The 22,501-nt window shown below is 43.3% G+C and overlaps 1 protein-coding gene across 7 annotated transcripts in view; it reads right to left on the bottom strand.

Annotated features, from left to right (window-relative positions):
- The window catches only part of CRCP (CGRP receptor component), a 79,391-nt gene that overhangs the window by 26,703 nt on the left and 30,187 nt on the right, over positions 1-22,501 (bottom strand). Inside the window, exons 1-3 of one of the 7 annotated variants that reach the window (XM_060123207.1) lie at positions 5,124-5,157; positions 4,628-4,691; positions 3,793-3,829 (exon numbers count right to left, since the gene is read on the bottom strand). The exons of 2 other annotated variants lie outside the window; for them this stretch is intronic. Coding sequence is in view for 3 of the 5 variants with exons in the window: in XM_060123202.1 (XP_059979185.1) it covers positions 12,184-12,372 (189 nt within the window). In the remaining 2 variants the exon portion in view is untranslated. Of the gene's footprint in view, positions 1-3,792; positions 3,830-4,627; positions 4,692-5,094; positions 5,158-12,183; positions 12,394-22,501 lie in introns of those variants that run through there. 4 more of the 7 variants (XM_060123205.1, XM_060123203.1, XM_060123206.1 and 1 more) reach the window with 4 other exon arrangements.

The raw sequence follows: 22,501 nt of genomic DNA, 5'->3' as shown, positions 1-22,501 counted from the left end.
TTCAACGCAATTCTCATCAAAATTCCAACTGCATATTTCACAGAAATAGAACAATCCCAAAATTTGTATGGAATCACAAAAGATCCAGAATAGTCAAAGCAATCTTGAGAAAGAAGAACAAAGTTGGAGGCATCACACTCCCTGGTTTCAAACTACATTACAAAGCTATAGTAATCAAAACAGTATGGTATTGGCCTAAAACAGATGCAGAGATCAATGGAACAGAATAGAGAGCCCAGATATAAATCCACACATATATGGTCAATTAATTTATGATAAAGGAGCCAAGAATACACAATGGGAAAGAACAGTCTCCTCAATAAATGGTGTTGGGAAAACTGGACAGCCACATGCAAAAGAATGAAACTAGACCACTATATACACCACACACAAAAATTAACTCAAAATGGATTAAAGACTTGATGATGTAAGACCTGAAACCATAAAATTCCTAGAAGAAAGCACAGGCAGTAAGCTCCTTGACATTGGTCTTGGCAATGACTTTTTGGATTTAGCACCAAAAGCTAAGATAACAAAGGCAAAAATAAACAAGTGGGACTACATCAAACTAAAAAGCTGATGTGCAGCAAAGAAAATCATCAACAAAATGCAACCTACTGAATGGGAGAAAATATCTGCAAATCATGTAGCTGATAAGGGGTTAATATCCAAAATATATAAATTCATACAACTCCAGAACAAAACAAACAAACAATCTAATTTAAAAACGGGCATTTTTCCGAAGAATACATACAGATGGCCAACAGGTACATAAAAGATGCTCAACATCACTAATCATCAGGGAAATGCAAATAAAAACCACAATGAGATTACCACCTCACACCTGTTAGAATGGCTATTATTAAAAAGTCAAGAAATAAATATTGAGGAGGATGTGGAGAAAAGGAAACCACTGTGTACTATAGGTGGGAATGTTAATTGGTGCAGCCACTATGGAAAACAGTATGAAGGATCATCAAAAAATTGAAAATAGAAGTACGATATGATTCAGGCATTCCACTTCTGGGTGACTATCCAAAGAAAACAAAAACAGTAATTCGAAAGGATATATGCACCCCCGTGTTCACTGCAGCATTATTTACAATAGTCAAGGTAAGGAAATAAACTAAAGCGTCCATTTACAGATGAATGGATAAAGAAATTGTGGCATATATATACAAAGGAATATTATTCAGCCATAAAAAAGAATGAAATCTTGCCATCTGTGACAACATGAATGGAACTTGAGGGCATTATGCTAAGTGAAAGAAGTCAGAGAAAGACAAATACTGTATGGTATCACTTATACGTGGAATCTAAAAAAGAAAAGGAAAAAAAAGAAGGGACTTCCCTGGCAGTCCAGTGGTTAAGACTCCATGCTTCCACTGTAGGGGGCGTGGGTTCGATCCCCGGTCAGGGCGCTAAGTCCCCGCATGCTACGCAGCATGGCCAAAAATTAAAACAAAAACAAAAACAAAACCGAAACCAGAAACCAAGCTCATAGATACAGAGAACAAATGGTTGCCAGAGACAGCGGGGGGAGTAAGCAGACTGGATGAAGGTGGTCAGAAGTTACAAACTTCCAGTTATAAACTAAGTAAGTCATGGGGATATAATGTACAGCATGGCAACGTCAGTTAATAATACTGTATTGCATATTTGAAAGTTGCTAAAAGAGTAAATCTTAAAAAGTTCTCAACACAAGAAGAAAAGAATTATGTAACTATATATGGTGAGTGATGTTAAGTAGACTTATTGTGGTAATCATTTTGCAATATATACAAATATCAAAACATTATGTTGTATGCTTGAAACTAATATAATGTTGTATGCTGACTGTACCTGAATTTTAAAAAATTTTCCTAAAATATATATATATATATATATACACACACACACACATATATATATATATATATTTTGTTTGTTTGTTTGTTTGTTTTTTTTAAAGATCTTGCTTCTCGGGCTTCGCTGGTGGAGCAGTGGTTAAGAATCCGCCTGCCAATGTAGGGGACACGGGTTCGAGCCCTGGTCCGGGAAGATCCCACATGTCGCGGAGCAACTAAGCCCGTGCATCACAACTACTGAGCCTGCGCTCTAGAGCCCACGAGCCAGTACTACTGAGCCCGTGTGCCACAACTACTGAAACCTGAGTGCCTAGAGCCTGTGCTCCACAACAAGAGAAGCCACTGCAGTAAGAAGCCCACGCACTGCAACAAAGAGTAGCCCCCGCTTACTGCAACTAGAGAAAGCCCGTGTGCAGCAATGAAGACCCAACGCAGCCAAAAATAAATAAATTAATCAATTATTTTTTAAAAAGATCTTGCTTCTCTAACATGAAAATCTATTTTATTTCTGGAAAAGAAAAATTATGAAGCAAGCGATAAAAGTAGTTTACAAAAAAAAAAAAAAAGAAAGAAAGAAAAACTGCTATATAACTTTAGAAGTAAATTTTCTCCACAAGGTAGAAACACATGTGTATTAGTGCTAAGAAGGGTCAGGGGAGGAAATCTCTCTCCTGTTTTAGAGACTATACCAGAGAACTGAGAGAAGCATAGGATCATAAACACAGTAACGACTAGATAAAACGCAACCCATCCCCTGCCTGTCATTCCTTTCAGAAATAGGGGCATGAGACCCAATTAATGCAATGTTTCCCCAATGGATAAAACACTACACACCTTGTCCAGAGTCTAAGCTGGAGGAGGTTCCTAAAAGCCAACGGCTTGGGGCTTCCCTGATGGTGCAGTGGTTGAGAGTCCGCCTGCCAATGCAGGGGACACGGGTTCCTGCCCCGGTCCGGGAAGATCCCACATGCTGCGGAGAGGCTGGGCCCGTGAGCCATGGCCGCTGAGCCTGCGCATCCGGAGCCTGTGCTCCGCAACGGGAGAGGCCACAACAGTGAGAGGCCCGCATACCACACACACACACACAAAAAAGCCAACGGCTTGACCAACAACCATTTCCTTCCTATTATGAGCAGCAACCATTTAAGATGAACCTTTAGGAAGAAAAGAATATGGCCCACTGTGTTAAATCTACTGCCTTCTACATATATCACAAAATGGAGACTCAAATCTCCTCTAAGTCTTCCTGAGTTTAGACTCTGGCATAAGAAAAATGGACAGTGAATATATGAATGGTTTTTTCTATACCTGGAGTCAACCTATCAGATAGTTTTGCTAGTACCAAACAACACTCAGGCAAAATAGAAGGTAGGCAAAAATAATGTTCTCTCCTCCCTCTCACCAACTTCTTTCCTTTCTTTCCCCAGCAACCCAATCCTCAAGCCCCCAAATTCCAAACCTGTTACTTCCTACTAAGTTATTCGTAATGGTGAGTCACTAAACTCTCACTTCCAAAATGAAGGTGTTAATACTTATGAGACTATTATGAGGATCAAAATAATAACTTATAAAAGCATTTTACAGCTAAAGAGTGGTAATTAGGAAAAGGCGTTAAGCATTTTAATGGAAAACTTCTGCAAACAGAAACAGTTCCAAAACTGATGTTTCCATCACAGGAAGGCATCCCAAATGAAGATCTAAAATCTTTGGGATTTGGAGAAGTTTGCCTACAGTAAACTAAAGGCTTCCCAGCTTCCCTGAATTACTGTATATAATTTACCAAGCTAAGACTATTCCAAGGTCCACCAGATGGTGCCATCTCTCCTATTTTAAAGTGGCAAATCTAAAGGAATTCAGTCATTTCTAACCAAAACGAACTGAATAATCTTCAGAAGCAAAGGGCAAACGATCAGAGAGGAAAACACAATAGTCCAAAGCTATTTACCTCATAGTTACTGAGCAGCGCAGCGCTGGCATCCTTCCTGCAAAATAAAGTAAATTATCATCAGTCTGGGCTCACATCCCTCTGTGGGAATTAAATATCTACAAAATAATCCCTCTGTCAAGATTCAGTAGCACAGTTCAGAAATTTGGGGACTACAACCTAAAATTGAGAAACGTCCTAAGTCTTACTGGTTTAGCTGGCGATGAACAAATTCAGAGCAAATTCTCCTTTTAACAGCCACAGTACATCACACATCCAACACCAAGTAGGTGATTAAAATACTATCCTTATCCCTGGTCCAAGCAGGCAAAAGTTGAGAAGTCAGATATCTAGGGGAAGTTAGTTACAGGAAGAACACGGGGGCAAAACCACAGGAGTAGGGGGATGTCAATAAACAGAGGGTGCTAGAATTAACTGGAGAAACAGAGTGCCACCTCATCCCACAGCCATGTCCTCTCTACAGTACCATCTGCCTTCCATCAGCTATTGACATTTTGGGCAGCCAAGTCCTCCTGTTGAATCACCAGAAATGGGACCCTTAACACTAACATCACTACTGGAAATTCCAGCAACATCTGGAATCCTGCCAGATACCCACAAAACTCCCAAGGTGTTCATCTTTTCTATCAACTCAACCACTAGAGTTCAGGTGTTGAGCACTGGCAATGGTCAATCAAGGCAAAACGTCACCTTTCATGTATGAATGAGCACAGCAATGTGACGTGAATTAAATTACAACTGATCCATTCTACAGTATCACATCAGAAAGCACTTATTGTTTTTAACAGTCTGGAGGCAGTACAGTATAATAATTAAGAACACAGTTTTGACCTACTGTATAGTGTACAGCACAGGGAACTACAGTCAATATCTTGTAATAATCTATAATGGAAAAGAACCTGAAAAAGAATACATATATACATAATATATATATGTATAGCTGAATCACTTTGCTGTATACCTGAAACACTGTAAATCAACTATACTTCAATTTTAAAAGAATACAGTTTTGAAATCAGACAAATCTAGGTTCATATTCCAGCTCTGCCACTTACAAGGTATGTGAGTTTCAGTGAGTTAATTAACCCCCGTTAAGCATCCCCATATAAAACAAAAAATGCAGATAACTAGTACCTAGAAATGTAGCCTGGATTCTAAACCCAGCTCCACCAACCAGTAGCTATGTGAATTTGGGCAAGTTATTTAACCTCTCTATGCTTAAATTTCCTCATCTATAAAATGGCAACTGTAGTATCAACCTTGTAACATTGTTACAGGATTGAGTTGAAACATGTAAAGTACCTGGAACACAGTATGTGCTCGATAAATACCATCTATTGTCACTACTGCCTGGGCTACCACCACCACAACCACCGCTTCTTCCTACTTCATAAAGCCGTTCTGAGGATGAAAGGAAAACAAATTTTAAAAGTGTAACACAGTTCTTGGTACTTATTAGGTTCTCCTAAACGAAGGCTATTACTGTTAAAAGATATCACCTCACTTAAATTCTCATTAAAAACCCTGTGACGTAGGAGCTATTATGATTCCTTCTTTATAGATGATGAAACTGAGGCTCAGAGATTTAAAAACTTGCTCAAGGGCACACAGTAGAAAGCCTAACTGAAGTGGACAATAACTATGGGATTGTGAAAAATAAAACAGGATTGAACAAATGGAAACCAGTAATGCAGAATCCTAAAACTTCAGGAAGGAGTATGGACTTGACATAATGTACAACAAAGATTACTGTTTGTTCTTAAACTAGGAATGGGGCTATATGATGAAATTGAGGACACAAAATTTCAAAAACATGAGCCAAATAGATGAGTGGTTTCCCCAGTCAATAAATAAAGCAAAACAAGCAGGTGGTTAACGCAGGCTTCAACCTAGGCCTTAGGTCATCAGCACAGTAATGTCAGCACTTAATCAAATCAGCACATGAAGCTTACCAAATGCTACTGGTCATTCAACAAATAGCCAGGATTTCACAAAAGTGCTGCTTTGCCCAAATGACCACAATGGAACTCAGGTCACAAAGAACACCATACTTAAAAGGAACCTAGGAGACTTCCCTGGTGTCGCAGTGGTTAAGAATCTGCCTGCCAATTCAGGGGACATGGGTTCGAGACATGGTCTGGGAAGATCCCACATGCCGCAGAGCAACTAAGCCTGTGCACCACAACTACTGAGCCTGCGTTCTACGGCCGGTGAGCCACAACTACTGAGCCAGAGTGCCACAACTACTGAAGGCTGCGCATCTAGAGCCCGTGCTCCGCAACAAGGGAAGCCACCGCAATGAGAAGCCCACGCACTGCAATAAAGAGTAGCCACCACTCGCCGCAACTAGAGAAAGCCTGCGTGCAGCAACAAAGACCCAACGCAGTCAGAAATAAATAAATTAAAATTTTTAAATAAATAAATAAATGGAACCTAACACAGGAAGGATAATGCATAATTAGAGTACGTGATATGGCTCATTTAAAGCTGAAAATGACAGGACTTCCCTGGTGGCACAGGGGTTAAGAATCCGCCTGCCAATGCAGGGGACACAGGTTCAAGCCCTGGTCCAGGAAGATCCCACATGCCACAGAGCAACTAAGCCCGTGCGCCACAACTACTGAAGCCTGCAAACCTAGAGCCCGTGCTCCGCAACAAGAGAAGCCACCAAAATGAGAAGCTAATGCACTGCAACAAATAGCCCCCGCTCGCCTCAACTACAGAAAGCCTGCGCACAGCAATGAAGACCCAAAACAGCCATAAATAAATAAATAAATAAATAAATAAAATTGAAAATGACAAATCAAACCACATGTCATCTTTGCCTACTTAATCAGGAAGTCACCCCACAAGGCCTCCTCCTATCTTTGCTTGAAACTGAATTACAACTCCCTTCATGCCCTAACATTCAGGGGAACTAAAACATCCCTTCCTGGAACAGGGTGAGAAAAATTACATGTTATTTTTCCTCAAGGCCAGTGGATCCATCCCAGGTGCCACGGTGACAACTTCATTTCCAAATCACAGCCCCCCTCTGTCATGTAGATTATTCCATGGCCTGGGAAATCTGTCCTTGTCTCTTCCAAATTACTGCCCCACTGCCCAAGTCAATATTGTTAATTACAAGAATCCAAAGAACATCTTCTGCCTTTTCTAGAGCCAATATACAAAGAAGGAAAGGAACTCTCTTTCATGTATATTTTCATGAACCTGTGTTTTGGAGCCAGGAGAACAATGGATGTTTAAAACGTACAGCGTCTTGCATTCTGGTGGGCAGAAGCTGATTTATTTATTGATTCTTTTATTAGGAAGATAAATAATTTTTTTACCCAGCTAAATACTAATGGAGTAAATGCCAAAATATGCTAGGCATTCCTTTATTCAGTTAAATGTCAACGAGTACAGTATCTGCCTTTCATTGAGTCCTAAATGAACTGTGTGTATTGGGAAATTTTTTTTGAAGGCAGTTTTTATCCTGAAGAAGTTACTGTAACCACCACGAAGTGGCAGGTTGTTGAGAACAGGATATGGTGAGATTTGACAGACATCAGCTTAATCAAGTTATCCAATTTAACAGCACCAATAATGATGAGGTGATGCACTGAGAAGGAAACATCCCTTATAGCAATCCTGTCAGAAAATGTAGTTATGAGAATATAATCAGACAAACCCAACCTAAGAAACCTTCTTCAAATCAACTGGCCTAGATTCTTCAAATATCACTATCATTTGTCACGATGTCAATGTCACAAAAAGAGGCTAAGAAACTGTTCTCAGAGTAAAGGAGATTAAAGAACCTTGACAACTAAATGCAATGTGTGATTCTTGATTGGATCCTGAATCAATTTTTTTAAAAAATCCAGATAAAACATTATTAGGACAATTGGAGAAATTTTAATATAGGTTGCATTTTAATAATAGTGGTAATATCAGCACTAAATTCCCTGGGTGTGATGATGGTATTGCAGTTACACAGGAGAATGTCTTTTTAAGACTGATAAAATGACATCTCTACAACTCTGAACTGGTTCAGTAAAGAGTGTGTGTGGAGAGAGAATGTAGGCATGTGTAACAAAGAGAAGGCAGATATATCAAAAATGTTAACAAATGGTGACCCCAGGTAAGGATATAAAGGAACTTGAGATGCTCATTTTGCAACTGTTCCATGGGTTTGAAATTTTTCAAGGTAAAAAGTTGAGAAAAATGGAGATGTAAAACTAAAGAATTCCATGAAGTTAAAAAAAAATACATTAGTATAACTTGTAATTGAGGACATTCTCCTCCAATGTTTTTTTACTTCATACTCTCCTGTAGGACTTAGAATGGTACTGATTTTACTGACAGATGTTTAAAGCAAATATTCCAAGTGAATTTTAAAGACTGTCTGAATCTATACTTACAGGAAGGCAGTCACTTAATTTCCTTAAGTCATGAATTAGCTGACTGAAGCTGACGTACTATTTGAAATTTAACCTGTAAAATCTGCTTAACTTGCTGAGTCAATTTAATGGACACAAACAACTACTTCAGAAAATCAAATTCTGAATAAACAGAACAAAATGATCTACTGACAGACCTTCCTTAGAGACTCACACATGCACAAAAGAGTCCAAGCAAACAGTGCCTATTAACTGCCACACAGTTAACTCTTACGAACACAATGACAAACAGAATTGCTCAAATTCTCCTATGTTTAACCTATGTTACTGACTCAAGTCCTGTTCTGAAAAGCTAAACTCTGGTCCAAGAAAACTGAGCAGCCTTCAAAGTCAATGAACAATTTAAACTGTAGTATTCACTTGGGAGCTAGCAAATTATCCTCTTTCCAGTCCTGTTACTGAATTGCTATAAGACCTATTAGCTAACTTCTCTAAACCTCAATATTTCCAGCTGTAAAAAGAAGGAAATTCTGACACTATCTCAAAAAGATGATGTGGAAGAAACTCCATTTTCCGTAACTATGTATACTAAGTTCAAAAATAAAAGGATGAACACAAAATTTTCCAGGCATATAAATAGTCCCGAGGCATTAGAGAAAGTCAGCCAAACAGCAAATACCTTAGTATACAAATACTTAATTTTGCTATGAATATTTTATATCCTTTTATCCAATGTGATGGTCAAAAAGTTTTTATTTTTAGGGCTTCCCTGGTGGCGCAGTGGTTGAGAGTCCACCTGCCGATGTAGGGGACGTGGGTTCGTGCCCCAGTCCAGGAGGATCCCACATGCTGAAGAGCGGCTGGGCCCGTGAGCCATGGCCGCTGAGCCTGCACGTCCGGAGCCTGTGCCCCGCAACGGGAGAGGCCACAGCAGTGAGAGGCCCACGTACCGCAAAAAAAAAAAAAGTTTTTATTTTTAAAGTCTATCGTTCAACCAAATAAAGCATAAATATTCCTTACCTTTAAAAAACTTCTAGTGTGTGTCTATCTATATGTATCACTCACACAGTAGGTAGTTACTCAGTGATTGAAGAAAAAAAGTAGTAAAAACTCAGGGGAGTTTTCCATCCATGCCTCCTCACTGCAGGTCCTGGGAATGCCTAACAGAGATACAATGTGTTTGCCCTCTCAGAGACCTAGGGGTCTCCTGAAGATCCTAAGGACCACACTCCCAGAGGTCACACCTCATGCTGGAGGCCAGGCAAGAACTAGAATTAGGCCTCCAGGGACTTCCCTGGCGGTGCAGCAGTTAGGCCTCCGCCCTTCTGAGGCAGGGAGCACGGGTTCGATCCCTGGGCGGGGAACTAAGATCCCACATGCTGCATGCTGGGGCCAAAAAAACACAGAATTAGGCCTCCAGACAGTCTCATTCCAGGGGCCCCTCCACCCCCAAACCACATGCCTACCTCAGAAAACCACATTTTCCCACAAACTCTAGCCACAAAATTCTTGATGAGTCACTGACTCCTTGAGAGAAGTTGACAGGTTACTATATAGGAGAAAAAACTCTTGATTGAAACCATTTCACTTAGGAAAATCAGAAAATCTATATGCTCAGCAATCAGGAAACTAGCTAAATAATTTATATTAATTTAATTTATTAAATTAATGAAGTATTGTTATATTACTTCACTCCACAAGTACAGTCAGCCCTCTGTGTCTGTGGATGTGAAACCCACGACTGGGGGTTTAAACCAGCAAATACAGAAGGCCGACTGTGTTTGCCAAAGGGCTACTGTGTGCCAGATGCGCTGCTAAGCGCTAGGGGAACAGACACTCGTCCCTGCCTTCATGATACTTACACTCTCAAGAGGAAGACAATACACTAGACATGTAAACATACATCTATTATCAGAACTTGTAATTATTTAAGGGAAAAGTAAACAAAGGTTCTATGAGAGACAAAAAGCGGGACTTATTTTGGATTTACCAAAGAGGAAAAACAACATTGAAAAAGGACACTCAACCTGAGCTGTCAAAAAGGTAAGAAGTGGGCAGGACAGGGGGAAAAGTCTACCAGGAAGAGGGAACAGCAATGCAAGGGCTTGGAGAGTTACCGAAATTACTTGACTGCCAGTGGAAAGTGTGTCTCTTTGGGGGAGGGGACAGTGGCAAGAGACAAGGTTGGTGAGTGGGTGAGGTTACATAGGGTCTTGTAGTCCTACTAGGAAATGCAGATATCCTCTAAGCACACAGAAAAGCAATGAAGGGTTTTTACACAGGGGGTGATTTGATCCAATTAATATTTTAATTCACTTTGGCTGCTGTGTGGAAAACAGAATGGAGGGGGCAGGGCAAGAGTGGAAACCAAAGGCTATTGCTTAATCTGGACCAGAGATGATGAACTACAAAATTAGCAGTGGGGATGGTGCTGCATTCAAAATACATTCTGAACATGGAGATGACAGGACTGGCTGATGGACTTGATTTAGCGGTGAGGAAAGAGGGCTAGATTTCTGGTTTAAGCAACTGGATGGATAAGAGAAAAGGGCTAGAAATATATTCTGGGGAATCATTTGCATACAGATGGGTAAAATGACCAAGGGAATGTGGAGAGAAAGGGTCCCAGGACTGAGCCCTAAAATACTTCAACATTTAGAAGCCCAAGCAAGGAAGGAAGGCGGGGCTAGGAAAGAAGACTGAGAAGTAGTCCTTGATGTAGGAGGAAATCCAAGAGAGCACGTCACAAAGCCAAGAGAGTGTCTTGAGTTTCTGTATCAATTGCTGCTAAGGGATCAAGGAAGTTGAGGCCAGAAAATCAACTTCTGAATTTGACAAGATGGAAGGCTCAGGCAACCTACCTAAGACCCATTTCTGTAGACTGGTGAGGATGAAAGCCCAAAAGAATGATTGAGAGAATGAGGGGATAAACAACATTTCTAAGAAGTTTTCTGATGACAGGAAGCAAAGAGGGAGCAACAGGTGGACATGGATGTAGGGACAGACAAGGGATTCTTCTTTTAAGATAGATAAATTAAAGCTGGTCTGTATGCTGACAGGAAATGCTTAATAAAGAGGGAAAAATTGATAATGACGGCTTGGGCTAGAGTAATATTATGCATGTTTTTCAAATTGCAGATTAAACCCCATTAGTGGATTGCAAAATCAATTTAGTGGGTCTACACCCTATTTTAATAGAAGAGACTATCAGAGTGTACTGCACACTGCGTTGTCTCATGAAGCTTTCGTTTCAGTTACATATACATACAGGGTTTTTTTAAAAGTCTGAAAAACAGTAGTACATGTAGACATTAAACAGGCTAAAGAACATAAAAGAAAGTATCAATATTAAATAATCGGTGGCAAAGAGAACACAATATAGTATGCCTACAAGTTAACGTCAACCGTGCAAAAATCCACATACAGAGTAGCTACAAAAACTTCCATTTGCACCCGGTACAACGAGCAGACACGGAAAAGACCATGTGGAGTTAAAACTGTTAAAATGGCTTTTACTCCCTCCTTACACACACACACACAAATAGCTAAATGCTTCTCATCAAACTTGGACAGTACCTGTTCTGAGTTAGGGTTCCAAAGGAGCCCACTGCCCCTAAGCAAAGCTCTACCCCAGCATTTACCCATCTCTCCTCCAAGTACTTCCAGGCCGGACCCAGGGCTTTGTACCTTCGAAGTTCCCGCTCCAACACTGGGCCAGGCTCCCCACCGTGACGCCTGCAACGCTAGTGAGTGGATGAGGGAGGGAACAGGCACCCTGAAAGGCAGCCGAGACAAATGGCACTCGGCCCCGCGTGCTGGGCACGCGGTGGGCGTGGGGGCGAAGGTTCGGAGGGACAGAGCGAGAGCCCCTTCCTCCCTCGCCTCCCGATCCGTCGCCCTCCCCACCGCGAGGAGGGGTCGCCCCAGGCCCATGTCTCCCGGCTCCCAGGGTCTAGCGGTCGCCAGCTGTGGGCGTCGGCCCAAACCCAGCGACGCGCCCCGAGCTGCTTACACTTCCATGTCGACCCCGCCTCTTCGCCTCCGGCCAACAGCACCCGGGAAACTCCACAAAGCCCCGCCGCCGCACCCGGCGTCCACGCCGAACTCCCTGGGGCCGGCTCCGCGCGCCGCGATGCACGCCGGGATCGCCGCGCTGCACACCGGGAGCCTGGAGGACCCGGCGGGGCCGCGAGCCCTGCATGCCCCTCTAGCCGTCCGAGTCCTGTCCTCTACGCCCAGCTCGACTTCAGACTGTTAAGCGTCTGCAGACAGGATTTAGCTCACGTTTTCGTGGTCTAAATTATATCTAAGTAGTATGAATAAAGTAAATTTCTAAAGACGTAATCGGATTAGTAGGCCTTTGCGGCATTAAAATCCCACCCCGGGGGCTTCCCTGGTGGCGCAGTGGTTGAGAGTCCGCCTGCCGATGCAGGGAACCCGGGTTCGTGCCCCGGTCCGGGAAGATCCCACATGCCGCGGAGCGGCTGGGCCCGTGAGCCATGGCCGCTGAGCCTGCGCGTCCGGAGCCTGTGCTCCGCAACGGGAGAGGCCACAACAGTGAGAGGCCCGCGTACCGCAAAAAAAAAAAAACAAAACCCGGGAATAGTAACAATGGCAAGGGGTGAGACGGCCCGGGGCCGCTGGAAATGCTCTATTTCAGGACCTGGGTGCTGGGTACGCGGTGCGTTCTGTTTCTGAAAAGTCAGTGAGCCGCATGCTTATGTGCATTTTTCTCTATGTGTGTTATAATTGAATAAAACGTTCTAAAAAGTGGGGGAAAAAAAATCTCCGCCTCCCTTCTCCCATTTCCCATTCTTCAGAGCTATTTGGCAGGAAAGTACAAAGAGCTTGAATGACAAGCAGTCTGTGACCTTCCAGCCTTTCTAGGAATTTGTCGAAAGGGAATTATCAGATGCTTGAAGAAAGATCGATGTGTAATGATAATTTTGCTGGGAGACAGCCTAAATACCCAACAATGAGAAATTGATAAATCATGTTTGAACCATACAGTATAATATCAATATATGTGACCATGAGAAACCATGTAGCATAATTTGATATGCTAGGGAAATGCTCAAGATAGGATTTAAAAGATGGAAAATGATGTGGTGTGACTCTAATAACCTAAGGAAAAATAAGCATAGGGAAAAAAATACCTAAGGGTATGGGAGATAGAGCCACCTAATCTACTAAATTTTGTGTTCTTAAAAAAAATAAAGAGGTGAAATGTTGATGTCTATTATTTTCTGGAATTTTGGTATGGTTTGAAATATTTCCTAAAGACTGGAAGGAAATATGCCAAAAATTAACAATGGCAGATGTCTTTTTTCCCCACTTTTTAATAGTTATATCAGATCATTTACTAAACACATTCTCTTTGCAAGGCCCTTGATAAGTGCTTTGCTATTCCGTGATATTAACAGTAATAGTGCAGGCTTTGCAGGCAGCCTGTGATTCTATTTAACTCCATCAATTTCTTAGGGGATGTTTAACCCTGGGAGATTACCTAACTTCTCCTAACCTCAGTTCCCTAATTTGTAAATCATAGATCTATCTGTTAGATACTTAAAATGCCTGGCACATACTTAGTGCTCAACAAATAATAATTACCGTGACAGTACAACCATGATACTCTATGAGGTAGATTCCTTTGTTATTCAAATTTTACTACTGAGGAAACTGAGCCAAGCTTGGAGAGATTATAATTTACCAAAAGTCATTCCTCTAGGAACTTGTCCAGTAGAGATTCAAACCCAGACAATCTGAACAAATACAGGAGGTATATTAAATTGTTAATAGTGACTAATGACTGGGACTTCCCTGGTGGCACAGTGGTTGGAAATCCGCCTGCCAGTGCAGGGAACACGGGTTCGAGCCCTGGTCTGGGAAGATCCCACATGCTGCAAAGCAGCTAGGCTCGTGTGCCACAACTACTGAGCCTGCGCTCTAGAGCCCGCAAGCTACAACCACTGAAGCCTGGGCACCTAGAGCCCATGCTCCGCAACAGGAGAAGCCACCGCAATGAAAAGCCCATACACTGCAACGAAGAGTAGCCCCTGCTCGCCACTAGAGAAAGCCTGAGCACAGCAACAAAGACCCAACGCAGCCAAAAATAAATAAATACATTTACTTTTTTAAAAAATTGTGACATGACTGGATAAATGAAATATGCAATATTAATACAATGGAATACTATTTGGCAATAAAAAGGAATAGAGTACTAATACATGCTACAACATGGATGACCCTCAAAAACATGCTAAGTGAAAGAAGCCAGACACACATATTGTATGATTCCATATATATGAAATGTCCGAGAATAGGCAAAAAAATCTAGAGACAGGAAGTGGATTAGTGGTTGCTTAGGTCTGGGAGAGGGGCTAGGGTGGTGATGGAAAGCTGATGGATACTTTCTTTGGAGGGAAACAAATATCCTAAAATTAGATTGTGGTAGTGGTTGCACATCCCTGTGACTACACTAAATAACACTGAGTTGTACACTTTAAATGGGTGAATTGTATGGTATCAAAATTATATATCGATAAAGCCATTAAAATGTTTTTTACTGGTATTTGCCTGTGGGGATTGCTTGGAAGAGAAGTGAGGGGAATTTTTAACATTTAATTTTACACATTCGGAATTTAAAAAATTTTTTTTTTTTTTTTTTTTTGCGGTACGCGGGCCTCTCACTGTTGTGGCCCCTCCCGCTGCGGAGCACAGGCTCTGGACGCGCAGGCTCAGCGGCCATGGCTCACGGGCCCAGCCGCTCCGCGGCATGTGGGATCTTCCCGGACCGGGGCACAAACCCCGTGTCCCCTGCATCAGCAGGCGTACTCTCAACCACTGCGCCACCAGGGAAGCCCTAAAAATAGTTTTCGATATACATGTTATTTTTAAACTATCAATACAAAAGAAAAAAATTTTTTTTGGCCACGCCTCACAGATTGTGGGATCTTAGTTCCCTGACCAGGAATTGAACCCAGGGCCACGGCAGTGAACATGCCAAGTCCTCATCACTGGACTGCCAGGGAACTCCCTACAAAAATATTTTTAAAACAACTAATTTACTTTAAAAATCAACAAGTAAATAAAATGCCAACCCAGACCCAGCTGGCCTAATTCATGTGGAGAGTCTCCATTGTGTTATTCACTCAGCAAACATGTACTGACGGCCCATTCGGTGGTGATGATACCAATATGAATAATACACACCTCCTACCCTGCCTACCTGACAGCCTAGTTGGGAACGAGCTCTGGACATCAATAACTACGATATGCTGTGTTTAGACGCTATGGAACAGAGGAGGAAATGACTAATGAGGTGGAGAGACGTCCCAAAGCTAGGGGTGTTTGAGTGGGGTGCAGGAAGGAACACACAAGGCCAAGGCTTCAGGGATGGGCTTCCACAGAAGAGAAGCTAGTGCCTTTGAGGACCCCATGATAAAACGGCTAAGCTCCAGGTTCTCCAAGGGATGCTACCCTAAGACTTTGGGGGCCATATGCAGCCACCCAACCTATGGCATGGAGGCAGCGAAGTAGTCAGGAGAGAGGCCCTCCCCCAAGGGAAGGCTGTCCAGAAGGAGCCTGCGCAACAGGGAACAAAGCTGGGCCGGTCCATAGCTGAAATTCCTGCCTGGCGTGTCCCCACTCAGGGCCTCCCTGAAACTTTCCTAACTTGAGGCTGCCTAACGAGTCTCTGTTCTTTGCCACCCAAATCACACCACCCTAGAAAATGACTGTTTTCCTTAACAGCTGGCTTTTTAGGCAGAGGTATTAAATACATACAAAGGGCTAGAGAATGAGCAAAGCCCGTGTGCCCCCCAAGTGGAAATGTCCTGTTGAACACTGAAGCTTTTAGGTTTAGAGCTCAGAAGAAAACAAGCAGATAGAGCTTTTGAAAGTATAAGTAGAAATTGGAGCCTTTAAAGTGAAGTTACCCAGGGAGAGTCTAGAATAGTAAGACTTGCGTGCTTACCAGCTGCCAGAGAGTTGATCTAAGCTCTTCACATGTGTATACTCATCTAATCCTCACAAAATCCCTATGGGGATGCATGCCAGGCATGGCGTTAGCGGAGTCTCATTCACTTCTCTCGGGAGTCCTCAGAGTTAAGCACTATAATCAGCCCATTTCACAGAGAGGAAAGTGAAGCTCAGAGAGGAGTCAGGAGGTGTCAGAGCCAGGGTTCTCATTGTTCTCTGGTCAACTCCAACCTCTCCTCTCTCCTGTCAACATTAGGGATTCCTCCCTGTCCTGCACTAGACCCTTCCAAGACTCTTGCTGTACCAAGGTGGAAGTTTTAGGGGAGAGAGGCTGGGCAAGGTTTTCATTCTTCCGAGGCAGGTAAATTCCATACAGCACTCAGCCCTCAGCTGAAAATGGGTGTGGTCCATTGTCTGAACAGTCATGGACCCCCAAGCTGGCAACGACAATGGACACAGAAGGTTTCCCTATGGTCAAGGCTTCTCAGACAGATGTTATTGCTGCTTGCACAGAACACAGGCTTCGTGCCCAGACTACTGGTAGTCATTCTCAGCTCTGCCACTTCCTAGCTGGGTGTTTTGGGGCAAGTCACTTAATCTCTCCCAGACTCAGTATTCCCATCAGCAGAATGGGAGTAATTATAGCATTGACCACAAAGGGTGGTTGTGAGGATCTAAGTACATAATCACTATATAATATGTTATTTTTTTGGCAGTACCACAGGCCTCTCACTGTTGTGACCTCTCCCGTTGCGGAGCACAGGCTCCGGACGCGCAGCCTCAACGGCCATGGCTCAAGGGTCCAGCCTCTCCGCAGCATGTGGGATCTTCCCGGACCGGAGCACGAACCAATGTCCCCTGCATCGGCAGGCGGACTCTCAACCGCTGCGCCACCAGGGAAGCCCTATAATATGTTTAGCATAGTGCCTGGCACACAGAGCTCAACAAATATCAGCTATCGTTGTTGGTTTGTTTCTTGTTTTATTTATATATAGGAAATGCCTCAGGCTGCCTCTAAATTTCTTCCTTAACTTTTTTTTCCCTCTGGCAGGAGTCAGAGCTTTGGATTTCTGAGGATGATGCTCAGGATATGTAATAAGGTAAGAACCTCTCCCTTTCCTCCCTGACTCCCTCTTCTCCTGGGAGTACAGTTATTATTATCAATGATAGCAATGAGGGACTTCCCAGGTAGCACAGTGGTTAAGAATCCGCCTGCCAATGCAGGGGACACGGGTTCGAGCACTGGTCCGGGAAGATCCCACATGCCGCAGAGCAACTAAGCCTGTGCACCAAAACTACTGAGCCTGCACTCTAGAGCCCGCGAGCCACAACTGCTGAGCCCACGTGCCACAACTACTGAAGCCCGTGCGCCTAGAGCAACCAGAGAAAGCCCGCGTGCTGCCAAAAATTAAAAATAATAATAATAGCAATGAAAGCACATTTATTGAGCCCCGACTGTATACCTGCCAGACCTCGTGTTGAGATTTTACATATATTATTAACTCAGATTCTCACAACAAATCATACAAGCTAGGTATTTTTACTCATTTATTCATTCTATTTTTTTTTTCATTTAACAAATACTTATTGTGTTCCTTCAATGTTCTAGGTACCTGGAGTACATTAAAAAATAAAACAGACAGAAATCACTCACATTCTAGTGTGCAGGGACAAGTGCAAATAAACAAATAGATGACAAATACAGTATGTCAGAGAGTGATGGTGCTGTGGAGAAAAATAAAGGCGAGGAGGCGAGAGAGAAGCAGCAGCAAACTGCTCCTTTAAACAAGGTAGTCAAGGAAAGTCCTCACTTTCTGAGAAGGTGACATGTGAGCAGAGACGTGAAGAAGGTGAGGGAGTGACACACACCGAACAGCAAGAAGTACAAAGACCCCATGGCAGGAAACTCCCTGGTGGTCCAGACTCTGCGCTCCCAATGCAGGGGGCCCGGGTTTGATCCCTGGTCGGGGAACTAGATCCCACATGCATGGTGCAACAAAAAAGTTCAACTGAAAAGATCCGCATGCCTCAATGAAGATCCCGAGTGCCACATCTAAGACCCGGCGCAGCCAAATAAATAAATATTTTTACAAAACAACAAGCAAACAAAAAAAAACATGGCAGAAACACCTGTTTGTTTTGTTTTGGTTTGGTTTTTTTTTTTTTTTTTTGCCTCACCACATGGCCTGCAGGATCTTAGTTCCTGACCAGGGATCGAACCTGTGCCCCCTGCAGTGGAAGCATGGAGTCTTAACCACTGGACCGCCAGGGAAGTCCCCAGGCCTGGATGTTTGAGGACCACACCGAGCCAGTGTGGCTGGAGTAGAGAGTGAAAAGTCACAGGAGGAGAGGACAGAGACGTAAGGAAGGAGGAAGCGGGGCAGGTCACTGAGTTCTAGGCCACTGGAAGGATGTTGGCTTTCACTCTGAACAGAATGGGGAGCCAAAGGAGTGTTTTGAACAGAGAAGTACCGTGACCTAACTTAGATTTTAAAAGGATCCTCTGCTCCTGTGTTAAGAAGGGACCTTCCAAGGGCAAGGGTAGAAGCAGGGACACCAGAGGAAAGACTGTTGTAACTAAGAGTCAAGGGAAAAGATGATGGTGGCTCAGTCCAGGAAGAAGCAGTGGAAGTGAGAGAAACAGATTCTGGATATAGTTTGAAATAGATCCAACAGGATTACATGACTGATCAGATTCGGGTGTGAGGAAAAACGGGAGTCCAAGGGTTTTGGTCTGAGCAAATAGATGGTTGGTGTTGGCATTTATTGTCATGGGAAACACAAAATGACAATCACAGTCAGGAGTGCGGAGATCAGGGGTTCAGTTTTGAACATGTTGACTTTTAGATGTCTTTTAAACGTCTGAGGAAAAAGATCAAATAGCCATTTGGATATAAAAGACTGCCCTGCCCCCATTTTACAGTAAGTGACAGAGTTGGAATTTAAGCCAAGGTAAGTTTGACTCTGCCACCCTTACCTTTTGTGTTAAGTATCTGCCACCAGACTTTTGCTCCTGGCCAAGATAGAGTCAGTTGGGATCTGATTTACCATCACACGTGAAACAACCAAAAAGCAAAATTAAAAAGGCAAAATAGGGACTTCCCTGGTGGTCCAGTGGGTAAGACTCTACACTCCCAATGCAGGGGGCCCAGGTTCGATCCCTGGTCAGGGACCTAGATCCCGCATGCATGCCACAACTAAAGAGTCCACATGCCACAACTAGGAGTCCGCATGTCACAACTAAGAAGCCCACATGCTGTAACTAAGACCCAGCGCAGCTTAAATAAATAATAAAAATTTTTAAAAAGGCAAAATACATGAAACAAAGTTTTTCAATGAAAGACAGTGATTCCTGGGAGACAGGAAACAAAAGAGGTGAGCCCTATAGTAATCCAGCTTACTATTTTGATAAAGTTCCAAGGACATGATGCAGGGAGGAAGAACCGAGGCAGAGTCTGGCAGACCCCCTGAGTTGAGAAAAAAAAGTGGAGCCTAGAGAGACAGAGGACTTTAGAGTTCATCAAAAAGAGTAACAGGGAGAAGAGAACTGTGAAGGTCTGCCGAGGGTTCCCTGCGAGTATTCAGTGCATTACTGATTAGTGCACGCATGTGAGGAAACTATCTGAGTTTGGGGAAAGAACCATCCAAAAGGATTAAAAAGAATAGTGCCTATTCCTACCAGCCAGACTGGGAAAACTCATAATTCACTGGGTAGAGTATTCAAGAAGGTCTTTCCTTACTAGTGGGGAATAATTAGCTCTAGACTGTGCATTGCTTCTGACCTAAGAGATAATGAAAAGCAAAACCCAAAAGAATCAAACTGTTTCCAAGTAACTTAACTGCATCTCAGAGAAAAGCTCAAAAAGATTTATAGGAAGACAAAAATATCCAACGCCTAACAAGATAAAGACCTCGTGTCTAGCATCCAAAAATTTCTAGGTATGTAAAAAGACAAGAAAATGTGAACCATAATGAGGAGAAGGATTAATAAATCAGAGAAGGACGTTAAAAGTTATTATAACTATAATCTAGAGAAATTGGCTCATGCTGATATGGAGGCCAAAAAGTCCCCAAATCTCATCTGCAAGCTGGAGGACCAGGAAAGCCAGTGGTGTAATTCAGTCCAAGTTCAAAGGCCTGAGAACCAGGTATTTACGCAAGGGAAGTGAAAGCATATGTCCACAGAAAGACTTGCACATACAAGTTTTATTTGTAGCAACCACAAATTGGAAGCAAATCAAATGTCCATCAACAGGCAGCTGGATAAATAAATTGTGGTATATCCATAGAATGGAATATTATTTATCAATAAAAAGGAATGAACTATTGACACATGTACTAACATTGATAAATTTCCAAATAATTATGCTGAGTGAGAAAAGACAAATGAAAAAAATATAATAATTTCATATATATAATAATTCCATGTATATATATAGAGAAGATGTAAGCTAATCTATTGTTACAAGCGCAGCAGTGTTTTCTTGGGGATGGATGGGGAGAGGCAGGAGGAGATTATGAAGAGGGCGAAAAGGACAATTTTGGGTATGATGGGTACATTCACTATTTTGATTATGGTGTATTTTCATGGGTGTACATATGTCAAAACATACCAAATTGTACACTTACATATTTGTATATTATTGTGTATCAATTAAATCTCAATAAAGCTGATACATCCATCGTCTATATGTACATATATGTACACACACACACACATCCATACATATCCAGATTCATGAGGCTTTTAACAGTGAGACTGAGCATTTTTTAACACTTCCCCAACACCCTTTCCAGCCTCAATTCATTTGCCAAAGGGTTTGATCCCTGTATGTTGCTGGGTATTCAGGAGTGTGACCTCATATTTGCAAAGTACCTCTGGCTTTGACACTTGACCTCCCAGGAGGGGATGTCAGGCCTCAAGACACTAGCAGGTAGATCCCAGGGATTTGCCACAGCACTCTCTCAGTTGTCAGGACCACATGGCTCACAGCTGGTCTCAAGGGCTTCCCTGCCCACCTAGGGGCCTGCTGCAGCCCTGTTCTGGGGCTTTTGTGGGAGAAGACAGGAGAGGTTAGGGGGTCACAGAGATAAAGAGGATGAGGCCTTGCTTCCAAGGAGCCTACAATTGGGTGGGGGAGAAGACCCAGAAACCACAACTACAGTGCTCCCAATTCAGGGAAAGACTGCTAGATGCTTCTCCAGGATCGCATGGGAGCCCAGAGCTGGATACCTGGATCAGCAGGGAGTCTTCCCAACGTTGATGATGCTTCGCTCAAATGCTGACAGATGAATGGGAGTAGCAAGACAGACAGTGAGGGAAGGCATTCCAGGCACAGGGAGGAGCATTTAGGAAACCTTGCAACAGCCTGATGCATTCTAGGAACTCCAAGTAATTCCACTCTTAAGTGAGGGCTAAAAACCATCAACCCATGAGGTATCCCAGCTACTGGTCCCTTCTCCCCTCCATTCCATCCTCAGTACTGTTGCCAGAAGTATCTTTCTAAAAAAATTTTGGCTCCCTCAATTTTTAACATCTGTTGGCTCCCTATGACCTATGGGAGGATCATAGGTCCTATCAAGACCAAACCCTCTCGTCTGACATTCAAGGCCCTTTACAATCTTACCCCAACCTACTTCCCACCTCTCCTCCCCACCTCCATTCTAAAGCCCCTGACCCTTTGTTATAGCCACTCTTGGTTTCCTGTTCTACAAGCAGGCCATTCACTTTCTGGCCTCTGGCCTCCCGGACTTTGCCCAGGCTGACCCCCCCACCCCCCACCCCGGCGCAGGGAATGTTCTAATCCCCTTTTTTGCTGAGCTAACTCCCTTTTATTTCCAAGACTCAACTCAGGGGACATCTCCCCCAGAATGTGGAACTTCCAGGGCAGAAGTTCTAGGGCCCCTAAGGCCAGAACCCAGGCTGTCTATTTTGTTGAATCATTAGTTAATTAATCGTGTCAGGGAACCCTTCCCTGAGTACCCCAAGATGGACGCCCCACTCTGCGCTGCCCTCTGTGCCCCCTGCACACCTTATCCACGCTTTGTTAGAGCTTCTTGAGGCAAGCATCATTTCTTATGCTCATTTCCTTTCCTTCAGTCTAACTCTGTACCTACCACATAGGAGGTGCGGGTACGTGTTTGTTGAATGAACGAATGATCGGGCGTGGCTTTTCACCTTGTGTCTCCTGTGAGCCCGCCAGGCCTGCTCCAGTGTCTTTACCTCTATCCCTAGCCCGGGTCTCCCTCCAGTGCCCGGAGCAGTCTGCAGCCTTGAGCACTGCCGCCCTGGGGGTAGGGGACCCTCACAGTCGCCTACCGCCTCCCTAGTGCTGCTCAGCCCAAAGCCG

The sequence above is a fragment of the Lagenorhynchus albirostris genome, chromosome 15, assembly GCF_949774975.1.
Source record: "Lagenorhynchus albirostris chromosome 15, mLagAlb1.1, whole genome shotgun sequence".
NCBI lineage: Eukaryota > Metazoa > Chordata > Mammalia > Artiodactyla > Delphinidae > Lagenorhynchus > Lagenorhynchus albirostris.
This window is presented reverse-complemented; position numbering and strand designations above follow the sequence as displayed.